General features: G+C 33.0%; 3 protein-coding genes across 3 annotated transcripts; 1 reads left to right on the top strand and 2 right to left on the bottom strand.

Moving 5' to 3' along the window:
* Positions 1-1,050: 1,050 nt before the first annotated feature.
* On the bottom strand, positions 1,051-1,663 carry LOC129293831 (uncharacterized). The gene has a single exon (XM_054931947.1). The coding sequence runs from the start codon at positions 1,624-1,626 to the stop codon at positions 1,219-1,221; it is 408 nt and encodes a 135-aa protein (XP_054787922.1). The 5' UTR covers positions 1,627-1,663; the 3' UTR covers positions 1,051-1,218.
* Positions 1,664-3,435: 1,772 nt separating this feature from the next.
* Positions 3,436-4,993, bottom strand: LOC129304854 (agamous-like MADS-box protein AGL28). Its single transcript, XM_054944683.1, has 2 exons — positions 4,883-4,993; positions 3,436-4,753 (listed from the first exon to the last, which is right to left on the bottom strand). Exon 2 carries the CDS (start codon positions 4,747-4,749, stop codon positions 3,652-3,654), a length of 1,098 nt encoding a protein of 365 aa, XP_054800658.1. The 5' UTR covers positions 4,750-4,753; positions 4,883-4,993; the 3' UTR covers positions 3,436-3,651.
* A 4,552-nt stretch (positions 4,994-9,545) lies between these two features.
* LOC129291086 (uncharacterized) lies at positions 9,546-11,919 on the top strand. The gene is made up of 2 exons (XM_054928219.1): positions 9,546-10,356; positions 11,120-11,919. The coding sequence occupies exons 1-2, from the start codon at positions 9,632-9,634 to the stop codon at positions 11,709-11,711; spliced, it is 1,317 nt and encodes a 438-aa protein (XP_054784194.1). The 5' UTR covers positions 9,546-9,631; the 3' UTR covers positions 11,712-11,919.
* Positions 11,920-12,790: the final 871 nt, after the last annotated feature.

Below are 12,790 nucleotides of genomic sequence, written 5' to 3'. Positions count from 1 at the left end.
CGGCCACTCATACACTTTTTCTCTCTTTTAAATTACTGGATGTTCTTAGGCAATGATTTCTTAATATTTTTATCCTTTTATCCTAAAATTATCTTACAATAAGCTAAATGTTATTAGTTAAATATTTAATTAATAGTTAAAAATTATCAGTGAACATGAATATGTATTGGTGATTATGAAGAATATCTTATAAAAACACTTCAAACTTGATTTAGACCTAAACTAAGCAAACCAAACTACTAAAAAAATCAAATCAAGCTGATTAGAGAAAAAACCAAATAGGTCTCAATCTATATGAACCGATAGGTTTGGTTAAGTTTGATTTTTTCTCAAAACCAAACCTGTAGACACCCTTGGTTGTAATCATCATTGTAGTTAATTAATGAAATGTTTCTTCATCAATATTCTTCTCTTTTAAATTTTCAAAACAATAATTTTCCTTTCGTAAAAAAACACATAATATGACCTTTTAATTTTTTATAAAAAATATAATTTTAGATCCTTGCATTTTATTATAAGTCTCTGCACTTTTTTTTAATATTTTAAGTTCTTACACTTTTATTTTTCAATGTTTTAGGTTTCTACACTGGAGGGACCTAGAACATAGAAAAACAAAAGTGTAGAACCTAAAATATTAAAAAAATTTAAAAATATATAACAAAAGGTGAGCAAAATGCAAGGATTTAAAATTATGTTTTTCCTTTTTTATATTAAATAATTTTATAATATATTTAATTTTTAGCTAATAGCTAACAAAAGTTAGTCCAATTGCTAAGGATCTATAAGTATTTAATTTAAATGATATAACTTTATTGTTGGGCAATCTATAAGTATTTCAATAAGTGTTTTTTAAATCTGGATAGGCATGTCTTGATTTTAGTATATCTTCGAGATCCAACTAATTTAAACTTTTCTTTAAAAAAAACCCCAGCTATTGAAACTACTATCTAACAATATAAACAGAAGGGTAAGGGGAGGAAAGTCAAGTCCACTTCTTTAATAGTTGTTAGCAAAGACACTAATTATAAACAATAAGAAAACACGGTATGGTGTAATCAAATTATTAATCACTCAACTAATTACCAGAAAATAAATCCATACATCCTGAGATGTTATTTCATCACCATAAAAAAATTAAATTAAAAAATATCTATTTATAAAAAAATTGTCGAAAATAAAACGAATAAACAAACTAGAAGGCTATACATACACACCATATTACTTGGGATGTAATTCATTAGAAGCAACAAGAACTTTAGAAATCTCAAGAATGAGTCTTGCTTCAAATTCATCTCCAGAATAACCTTTAGTAACTTGACGAGCCTTTGGAATCCTCTTTCCTCCGAAAACATTCTTATTATTTAAGGACCCTACACTTCCAGCCAACTTTACCATTAAGTCCTCATAAGCATTTTTCACCTTAGACAATACCTTCAATGGTGCTCCAACCATCAAACCCACCAACCTGGGTCTTGCTTTCATCCTCCAAACTCTACGTGGCTTCCCTCCCAACCATATCACGTTCTTCTTCGTCTTTCTGCCGGCGGCAACGGCACCATCGTGTCGCCGGTCTGCTTGGCTTCCCCTGTACCTCGTTGTGAGTGAATATGGCTGCATAGGTTCCATGTTGGAAGGCAGAGAGTTGAAATGTTATGTTTAAGAGATAGATAACAGAAGAAGCTAGACCTTGCTCTTTATATATATGAAAGCAAGTGAAAAAAAAAAAAAGTTGTGATTGCGTTGATTTGTTAATAAATGAAGAGTTTTATTCAGATTTTGCTTTGAATGAAACAATTCAACAAAAGCTCCTTTGACCTGAACGGGAAGTAAAAGTCAATTCAAACAATCTTTTTTTTTTAAAACAAAAGATTATTATATCAGAGGCTAAGGTTGTTAAAACGCAGAATTTTCATACACGGTAACGGTATATACCGATATAGGATTATTAATTATTTAAAGTGATTTTTCTTTGTTGATGATTATATTAGTTCGTTTTTTTTTTTTGGTTCTCTTCTTGGCTACGAAACCTGGATTAAACAAGTTGAATTTGTGGATCATGCGTAAAATGCAAGCAATCGGATTTGATTTAATCTCAAGCATTTAGAATCTTAACGGTTATATTATTACTGCTTCAACTAAGATCTTGTATTGATTATATGCAATAGATTCGATTTCTTCTTACTATTTGACTAAATTTGTTCATTTTAAAGTATTTTATAGTATTTTTTAAAATAATTTAAAATAAAAAAAGCCAGACTTATCAGTTTTCCTGGCACAAATTACTTAATAAATTTGAATTTTTTCCAAAGTAACTATCTAAAGAGAAAAATAAATACCAAAAAAAATGTTTTATCTTGTATAATCTGCATGTTAAAAATGATATTTTTCTTATTTATTCTTTAGAGAGAAGTGTCTAAATTTAATATCTGACTATATTTTAAATATAATTGCTTCCAATTAAAAAATACCTTTGAACAATTAAAAAGTAATTCTAAATTCAAGAATTTATTATATCATGTTATTGTATTATGATATAGGTATTTGTTTTATTTTGGAAAAAATTGCGACACTGCCACATCACTCTCACTGTTCAAAGTCTTCCCCTCCCCTTTACTTTCCAGTTTTTATTTTCTTCAAAACTCAACAGCATTTAATTAGGTTTACCCCAGAAAAAGGCATTTAACTAAGTTTTTGATATTTAAAATTTTCTTTTGTTAAAAAATTAAACAAGTACAGGTTTGCTAACCCATAAAGCTGTTCAATTTTAGAACTCAGTAATCAAGATACATCTCCAAGATCTCTACTATCCAGTTTTAATCAACTTTTTAAGCTAATTATTCTTGCAAATTTAAGCAATTAATTACATAGAAAATAAGTAATAATTATTTTAAAACAATTCATTTATTTAACTTCAACTGTATCAGGAAATTTTTATTTAATGATTTGCGCGTTATCCTTGCAATTAGGAAATTTTTACACACCAAAAAGAATTCTGTCAGAATTGATAACAATTAAATCACCAATCAGCTTTGGAGAAAAACTTTGCAAAACTAGTTCAACCAACCCAGAGTAATGATAACACACACACACACACACACACACACACACACACACACACAGATAGATTATAAGCTATCATAAGTAGCGTACCACACTTTGGCCTATGGACTTATTTATCTGGTATATATGCAGAGATAAATGAAGCGAATCAAATTGAATTCACAGATAGTGATTGTGCAGGAAAGGAAGATTATTTCAAGTTCCATTTTTTCTTTCTTTCTTTCGGTTAAGCTCGGGAATGATTTGTTGCAGCACAAAGAAACAAGAAATCATGGCCCAATAATCCATAAAGAAGCTGTTTACCATACTATGAATAGGGCATTGTGAAAGTTAGTTCTGCATAAGATTAAAGTTGCTGATATTTTCAATTAATTCTGTCAAACATGCTAGAAATTTGTACAGAAACAGCATCAAGAGAAAGTGTCACTCTTGTTGAGACCTAAAACCAGGAAAAGAAATATTATAGATAACACAGCGAATAATCCATGGACAGAACCATCGATCTGGGTCAAGTTAGCTACTAAAGCTCTACCTCACTACAACCGAATACAGTTAATTAGCAGCAGAACTGTTTCAAAAGTTTTGCTGAATCTAAACAAGAATGGGATCAAACGGATCAAATTCTAAACCCAAAAGCATGTCTAAATTAATATTCTCCAAACCGTGATGAAGCATCTGATCCAGAAGAGAGTAAGATTCTGTCAGGCCATTACTGGTATTATCTACAAGTGTCTTCGTACGAGGACAAACAAGGTTGTCTTCTGATAATGTATTCTGCAAGAAACTCGGTTGGCACTGGTTTGAAATATCTTGAAGAGGAACTATAGGTGTTCCCATACACTGATCATTCAAAGACTTTGTTTTAAACATGTCGATCATTTGATAATAACACTCTTGAAGATTGTCAGAATCCGAGGTTGAACCAGTAAACATCCTCGGCCGCTTCTCTGTTGGGTTGTCGAATCTGTGACCACAGGTTGAACAAAAGCCAAGTGTGTGAGCTTGAAGAGAGTAAGATTCTAACATGTCAGTGTTATTATCGGCAACAAGTGGTTTTGTTGGAGCAGAGACAGCGTTGGATTCATCACTCATATTCTGCATAAAACCCAGGTGGGTTTCGTCTGAAAGATGATCAGCAGAAATTATAGTAACAGGCATCTCCAAACAATGATCATTCAACGAGTTGGAACCAATTGGAACCACAGTCATATCTGATTTCTTTGATTTCAGCAACCCAATTGTTTGATTACACTCTTGAAGCTTAGAATCCAAAGCCGTAATAAACATCCTTAGCTGACCCTCTCCAAGGTTGTTGAAGCTGTCATCCCAGGTTGGATACAGCATCTTGAATCTCTGTTCACGGATTCTGGAAGTCTCAGCTTCAACCTGATTCTTCCTATCATTGAAGAACTCACAGAGATCATAGTTCTTCCTCAGTTTCTCTGGGCATTTCCTCTTAGCATTATACTCTTGAATATTTCGAATCACCTGTGCGGGATCTTGAGGAAATGTTTCAACTTTAGGGTTTTCAGAATCAGGAGGAGGGAAGATTATCACACAGGCCTCGATTCCACAGAGTGTGGAGAGCTCAGAAGCTTTCTTCAATAAACCCTTCTTCCTCCTCTCGAACAATGCCCTGCGAGCATTCCTATTCTGGAGGGTCCTCATGCTTAAGTTTCTTCGACCCATTATCCTAAACAAGTGCGAAGATCAATTACTGTCGGAAAAATCAGAGATAAACTATGAATATAATCCGAATTCCCAGCAAAAAAAAAAAAAAAAACGCAGTGAAGGGAGGGAGATGACAAGGAAAAGATAGTACCTTGAGCGTGGGTTTCTCGGGAAACACAGTTTGAGCTCTGGGTTTCTTAGGAAACACGATATGGCGCGAGGTTGCGAAACAGATGAAGTAAATGGGTTTAGTAGGAGTCTGATTTAGGAAACTTCAATTAATTTGGTGTGATTTGATATCATTGTAAAATCCAGTCATAAATGAAGTTAAAACGGTTTCCTAACGTTCATGTTTTTTGGTAAACAGTGTCCTAACGTTCGCTTTGTCTTTCAATTAAATGTGAATTATTTGTGATTTTTAAATTCAGATATTAAATTTAATATTCCTGAGGAATTGTAATTTATTAAACGCAGTAACCTTCTTTTTCTGTTTTTTTTATCTTTATCATAGAAATAAAAAGGTTAATGATAAAAAAATTTCTTGAAAATCTGCAAATGATAATTAGATCTTACGAAATATGATTATTTTTTATAATTCCTTGAGACTTTTTTGAAATAATATTTTTTATAAAATAATCATAATGCCCTTAATATAAAATCAAAAGATAGATGAGTGACTAAAAAATTTACAAAGTAAAACTTGTCAATTGTTATCTCGTTTTATTTATTATTAGAAGAAAAATAGTTATTACTTAAAGGGTTAAAGTTCAACTTTATCTTTGTATGCCTTTTCTAAAAAGCTCTAGACACATTATATATTTTAAATTGGATAAATTTTTCTTAAATTATTTTTTAAGGGAGCAAAAACCTCCTGTTAATTAGCCATTTAGTCTCCTACCATTATGTGATGAGTTGACATTGTGTGGGGCCCAAGAAAATTGACAAGTAATAGTCTAACTCTCCTTTTGACCAATTACATGGCTCTCCTAATTGTTCATGTCTTCTTCATTCTTCTTCCCTCTAGTTGCAACAACATCCACATTAGATCTTTAATTAGCATGGCAAAGTTTGTTGGAATCATAGGAAGCAGGGATGGCCAAGTCTCGAGTCCGAGCCACATAGGTAGGCGAGGAGCAAGAAAAGTGTGAGTATAGAGAAGAATGGGTTAGGTTGAATGCAGCTGACAAAGTGATGTTATAATAGAGCCTTGAGAGCTCGCTCCTAGTGTCAATGACCATGGAGACATTATGTAGAGAGAGAGAACCCACTAAAAGAGATACAAAGAGACTAACATTATCGTCAAAATGAAGCTTATCTTGGGATCTTAGGTGGTACCTGAAAGAAATAACTTGGCTTTTGAGAGACAAGAGAAATTGAAGCTTCATTGTGTTGTTATAAATAAATGTCAACATGAATAGTTTTAGTTTGGAAGTAAAAAAAAAAAAATCAATCACCTCAATCTAGACCAGATCTAGATAAAAATCAACAACATCACCTGTGATGCTCAAGTGCACTTTTTCACCTAGCATCAAAATTGAATTGTGTTCATCCTCACTGTCACTTGAAGTAAAACTGCTTGTAGCTGCTCAAAAGATTGATTTTGTTGTCATTGCAAGCTTGAACCTACTCGAAAATCTTTTGTAGTCGCTAATCTTTGTCGTCGCTCTTGAAACTACTTGGTGATGTTACTTCTAGGTTTGCGTTGCTCTTGTGTGTGGCAACGTTCTTGATATTATTCCTATTCACGACCTAGATGACAAGATTTTGAAGATGCCCACCTCTCAAAGAAGGATATGAAGTTTGGGTTTTGAACAGTGGATAGAAATTGAGGTCGAAACTAGGCAATGAAGAAGATTGAGATTTGGGATTTTGTTGAGATTTAGGTCATGGATGGAAGAGGAGTGAAGAGAAACGGGTAGGGCAGGGGGGGAGAGAGAGAGAGATGAAGTTGGTGAAGGGGATGAAGCAACATCTACATGGTCGAAGCTTAAGTGTTTTTCATGGTAAGAAAACCAAGTCAGAATTTGTGTGGACCTCATGTCTTGCCACGTCACCACACCATGGTAAATTTCAAAGCTAATTGATAGAAGGGCATTTTTACCCATCCAAAAATTAATTCAAGGAAAAAATTATTCCATTTAAGAATATACAGTGTCCAACACTCTTAAAAAAAAGTATAGGAATAAAGTTAGACTTTAACCCTTATTTAAATCAAAATATTCATTGACATTGCTTATGATCTCCTTTCTCATTCTAGAAATATAGGCCAGAGTCCCTTGATTTGGTACAAAGTTTTAGAAATGGGAGTTGCTTGAAAAAGTCAAAGCTTTTCTTTTGGTAGGTGTCCCACCATGAGATACTAATCATAAGCTCACTCAGACTTAAGAGAAGGTTGTCAAACAATGGTCTTTGCCCTTTTGAGTGTAACTGTGAGGAATCCATCATACATATTCTGAGAGATTGTGAGAAAGCAAGAGAGGTATAGTCTTATGTTTTAAAAAGTAAAAACTAATGATCTTTCTAGTTTCTTGTCTGGTAATTTACAAGCGTGGCTCAAATGTGATGGAATTTTACTCACTAGCCCGCTAAGGGTAAATAACTAAATTTAGATCTTGGGCTTGGACGAGGATTTTCGCAATTATTTGCTAGCTACTCTGGTCTATGCAAGTTCTTCTATGAGGGATCTATTTTTAGTGTTGCATGCAGATATCATTCACCGATGCTAATTCGCTGTCAACAGTGAACTTCAGCATAAGATTTTCCGCAAGATACAGCCTTCTTGACTGCTTTCATGTTGAATGTTGATGGTTTAGTACAACACAATCACTAAGCAGCGTGTGGTGGTGTACTGTAATCTGGAATCATACAGGTGAGTGGATTGTGGGCCTTCAACAGGATTTGAGCTTTTGCTCAGTTTCTAAACAACGCCCACGATAAAACTTCATTCAAATTCTATTGATGCTCTGAATTTGTTAAGTCGTGACTCTTCACTGGATCACCCTATGAGGGCGTTGATATATACTTGAGATTCGTGAGTTGTTTTATGATGATTGGGATGCTGCAATATGCTATGTGTGCGGACTTTATGGCCAAGGATGCATATAGAGACAACCCTGAGCTTGTGCTTCTCCACAATGTTCCTTCTGGATGCATGGACAGGTTCCTTGAAAACCAAACGTGCCTCTTAATTGGCTGCCAATTTCATACTGTTGTGATTATTAGAGTGAAATTCTCTATTTTATGTTTCCAAGCCTTGGCTTGCCTATGTATTTTTTGTAAAAAAAAAAATTACTGATATTTATAACAATTAGACTTTAGTGGTTAAGAAATTTGCAAATGAGAAGTTATAATTATTTATTCTATTTTAATAATTGTCAAAAAAAGTAATTATTACTTAATTATTAACAAAAATAGTCATTGTTATTTACAAAACTTGAACTTCAGTGCAAAACTTATCATTTGTTGTCATGTTTTAGTCACTATTATTAAAAAAAATTAGTCATTACTAAATTAAAATGGCCATTGATACTTTAAATTGAGGTTTTTATAATCATTTTATAAAAAAAATATTAATGTTAGAAAGATCTCAAAGGACTTAAAAAAAAATTACCATATTCACATGATTTTATTATCATTTGTATATTTTAAAGATATTTTTTTAGTCATTTTTGCCAAGTAAACATAAAATTTATATTGTAATTTTACCTAATCATGATATAAATAAAATTGAATTAAAATATACAAAAATATTTGTAGATAACCCTAACAAGAGTATTGTCTAAATAAAAAAAGATATTAATTCAAAAATAAATGAAAAATTTATGCATGAGTACATATAATCTAACAAAATAGAGTTACTAAAACATTAACATTACATATATTGCAAATTTTCTTTCATTTTTTAACTCAAAAACGATGTTATGTCATGCTCAGTAAATGGAGAAAAATATAAATCTAACTTAATTGATCTGGTCAAAACTTTTAATTGAGTTAGTTAGAAGACCAATTTATCAATTCACTTATCTAACTGGTCAACTTAGGTAAACAAAAGGTTTCTACATGTATCCATGTGTGTGTATGTATATAGTATTGTTGAAAATTTAGTGTTAGTCAATTAATATAATTATTTGGCCTCTCTAAAGATGTCTTTAAAAGTGATTCCCAATCTCTTATATGAAATTTCTTAATTTTATTAATAGTTTTTGTAAGTGGATGATTTTTAGATAACTTGTTTTTGATGAATATAAGTGCATCAAGAGAGTTAAAGTTTACTTTGTTAAACTTCCTAACTTAAGTTTTAATCTCATGCTTTAGTCTTTACATAACATACTCTTTTTTCATAGAATTTAAATTTTTTGAAACTTAAAGTCATAAATTTATGTGAATAATTTAATGTATTTTATTATTTTTTATAAAATATATTATGAAATCTCAACTTATAGAATTTAAATCATACTCCCTTCAATGTGACATCTTCTAAAAGTAATTTTAATTCAAAACATTAGACATATTTTAAATAATAAATAATTTTTATAATTTTATCTTTTTTAATATTTAATATAATTATATTATAATTTAAAATTAAGGATAAAAATAAAAATATATCTTATTTTTTATGATATAAAAACTATTTTTTTTAAATAATTAATGTGGTTAAAAATATCTTATTAAGAATAAACGAATATTTGATAACTCACAGCTAGGACTTCTTTTAGCGTGGTCCATGTCAACTTTGTTCCCACTTCCCAATCAAGTCCCTATAACGTGGCACTTGCCCATGCATTTAATTAACTATTGCTTCTGCGTTGCCCATCATGTGCTCCTCACCGTCGCACTCTAGCTTTTCCTTCCTCGGTGAAGCCAACCTCGAATTTTGCACCTTCCTCGATCCCCAACATTCATGGAACTTCGGCCACCTTCTTCCACCGCCACACTCGCCGGCGGCGGCAGCGCCAAGCTCCGTCTTATGTGCAGTTACGGTGGCCACATAGTCCCTCGTCCTGGCCCCAACAAGTCCTTCTGCTACGTCGGCGGCGACACCCGCATCGTATCCGTCGACCGCCGCACCGTCACCACCCTCGACTTGCTTGTTTCTCACCTCACCGCCACCCTCTCCGTCGACTTCTCCTTCACTTTAAAGTACCAGCTTCCCCATCTTGACCTCGACTCTCTCATTTCTCTCACCTCCGATGAGGATTTCCAAATCTTCTTCGACGAGTTCGACCGCCTCTGTTCCACCACTCCTTCTGCTGCACCTTCCCGCATCAGAGTATTCCTCTTCCCTGTTTATTCTGTTCCGGGTTCAGGTCGCCCCGTCATTCGGCACCCGAAAACCGAGTCTTGGTTCTTCGATGCGCTTAAGAGCGCCAAGATTCTGCAGAAGGGACTCGGTGAGGCTCATGGGTATGGCTATTGTCACGGGTCGGGTGTTGAGGGGCACGGCTTTGTCTCTTGGGGTCCGGATACGATGGTTTTGGAGACGAGTTCGTCTTTTGAGTCAACTTCGTCCTCGGCTTCGTTGACTAATTTGCTTCCTTTGAAATCTCAGAGTAATGAAGTAGATAATGAGTTTGTTTCGCAGGATAGTAAAGCTATGTTGATACAGACCAACGCTGTTGTTCCAAGGTAATCTTGGCACTTTTCTTACGCTACCATTTTCTAGAAATGTTGTCTAAGTGAATGATTCTATACGCCTTAAATCACTAATGTTTTGGTATGCAGAAATAGAGTAATTTGTAAGCAGAGGATGATGGTTTCAAGGATTTATCTGAATATTAGTTCACTATATTAATCTTGAAGACCATAAATAAATGAATCGGATAATTGATGAAGCAAATTGATGTTAATTTGGTCCCCAATACTATGTTTTCAGTTTCATTGTCATCCTCTTATCACTTATGTAACTGTTAATTGCTCTGATTTTGCCTAATTAACTAGAGAGAATTATACAAGTCCCACACAGTATATTTAAACTTCATTGTCAATTTTTTTTTTACTAAGTTGTCAAACTTTAAGGGACTTCAAAATAATTCTTCCAATTTACTAATGCTAATGTATGATATCATTGAGTCCCAAGGTGTATTGTCCTGTTTTAATGCACACTTGTTTTTCGATACAAAAGAAAAGACGAATTGAGTAGGCTGATCAGGGTCAAGTCATGTTTTTGAATTAAAAAAAATACTTATAGAGATATTTATAATATCCATGTTATTTGATTTTGGCACATTCAAACAGTTGGTGGGCTAGAAAATCATTTTTGTGCCAACACTCGTCTTTTTTAGATTAGTTAACTATTGCTTGTCCCTTAGTAGCTGAATCAATTAATGCTATTATATGATTTAGATCCACTTTTTTCCCCCCCTAAATGGTTCTGGATTTTGCTTTTCAGTGATAATTACTCTTTTTCAAACATAGAACCTCAGCATCAGAATGTGTTGTACCAAGATGCCATTGTTCATGCTAATTCTTCAATAGAAAGTTCAAATAACACCAACATGGAAGCAGGGTACAACAAGAACAACACTTCATTTCCATACTTGAATCAACAGGTTCAGAGACAACATGGGCAATTTGTACCATTTCAACATATGACATATCATCAACCTAATCAACCCTACCCAATATATTACCTCGTTCCTTATGCTCAACCACCACCTTACTGTTTCAATACAACAGCTTCCAATGACGCGAACCTTAATTCTACCTTCATCACTTCTCAGGATTATCGCAGGCCAACCAGTTCATTGACGACATTGCATGGTGATAAGCAACAAGGAGAAATTTATGTTCCTCCGATGTATGTTCAGTCTCAAAATGCTTGCAGCGGTGGTGGTGATGGCAATGATAATGGCGGTGATGAGCTTGATAATGTTCTGATTTACAAGTCTCAACCTCCTCCACCGTCATCGTCGACGAATTCTCAGTTCAAATCCGTGATGAAAGATATGAAGTTGCTTGCTCAAGATGAAGACATCAAATAACCACTTTTTTTCCCCAATACATGCAATTTTTATTGGGAAAATTATGAATGAGTCCGTATCAAAGGATTTTTGTTCATTTTCCTTCGCAATGATGGAAAAAGTTCCAATAAATATGTATGACTATAGATCTGCAATATGCAATATGCAACATGCAAAAAAATTTCTTTTTTGTTTTGAAAGATGCAATCCTGCGGTTTTGTGCTTTAAATGCGGTTTTGTGCTTTAAATTTTTATCATGCGGGTAATCTAAAAGCAAGGGATATAGAAGAATTGTATGGAACAATCATCACAATTTCAATGGTTGTTATCCTTTGCAGATATTTCTTTTTATATGAGCACTAGGTATCTTAGGTTTGCTTCACTTTGTACTGTGAATAAGTGTTTAGATTAATATGGATCAAGGCATGTGCCCTTATCCATTTATACTAGTGCATTTTTCATAATTCAAACTTGAGGCTTTTGATAAAGAAGGAATAACTCTTACTTGTTTATCTAAGTGCTAAGGGTTTGTCCTTGGAGATATTATTTTGGAAGAAGTTATTGTAAATTTTTTTTAAAGTGATAATGAAATTTTTGATCCTTAAATTTATCTTAATTATTAATTTGATATTTGAAGTTTAACTTTTATCAAGTTACTGAAGTTTTATAATCATATATAAGTAATCCTTATGATTTGAAGGATAAATAATATTATTAGGATTGCATAGTGGAATAATCCAGCTAGGATATTACTATAGTCTCTAATCGTTTTCTGTTGCTTCTTTACCAGCATGTCTCTTTTTCTAGTAAGTCTTTTGTTGTTGTGTATCTTATTTATTATTGTTCCTTTAGCTTGGAAGTTGAGGCAAATTTAAAAAAATCAAATCAATAACTAAAACAGCCTTTAAGGATTTGAGAAACCAAATTCACGAAGGGTAAAATAAGTTATTAAGATATTGTTCATTTTTTAAATTGTAAATGCATTTATTTTACTTTCTAAACATAAAAATATTCTTTTAATAAACCTCTATCCATCTAAACAAAATTGTAAAAATATGTGTAGTTGATTTTTTTTTGGGAAATAATTGCATATATTTAAT

The sequence above is a fragment of the Prosopis cineraria genome, unplaced genomic scaffold (genome assembly GCF_029017545.1).
Source record: "Prosopis cineraria cultivar Desert tree isolate PC_DT_omini unplaced genomic scaffold, ASM2901754v1 PC1, whole genome shotgun sequence".
In the NCBI taxonomy this organism is placed as follows: Eukaryota; Viridiplantae; Streptophyta; class Magnoliopsida; order Fabales; family Fabaceae; genus Prosopis; species Prosopis cineraria.
Note: the sequence above shows the minus strand (reverse complement) of the source record. Positions and strands in the feature narration are given on the sequence as shown.

Bases quoted from the DNA above. Each gene is read 5' to 3' on its own strand.
- LOC129293831 (XM_054931947.1), bottom strand. From the start codon at position 1,626: ATGGAACCTATGCAGCCATATTCACTCACAACGAGGTACAGGGGAAGC.
- LOC129291086 (XM_054928219.1), top strand. From the start codon at position 9,632: ATGGAACTTCGGCCACCTTCTTCCACCGCCACACTCGCCGGCGGCGGC. The intron at 10,357-11,119 runs GTAATCTTGGCA...TTTGCTTTTCAG, and splicing joins ACCAACGCTGTTGTTCCAAG to TGATAATTACTCTTTTTCAA.
- LOC129304854 (XM_054944683.1), bottom strand. From the start codon at position 4,749: ATGGGTCGAAGAAACTTAAGCATGAGGACCCTCCAGAATAGGAATGCT.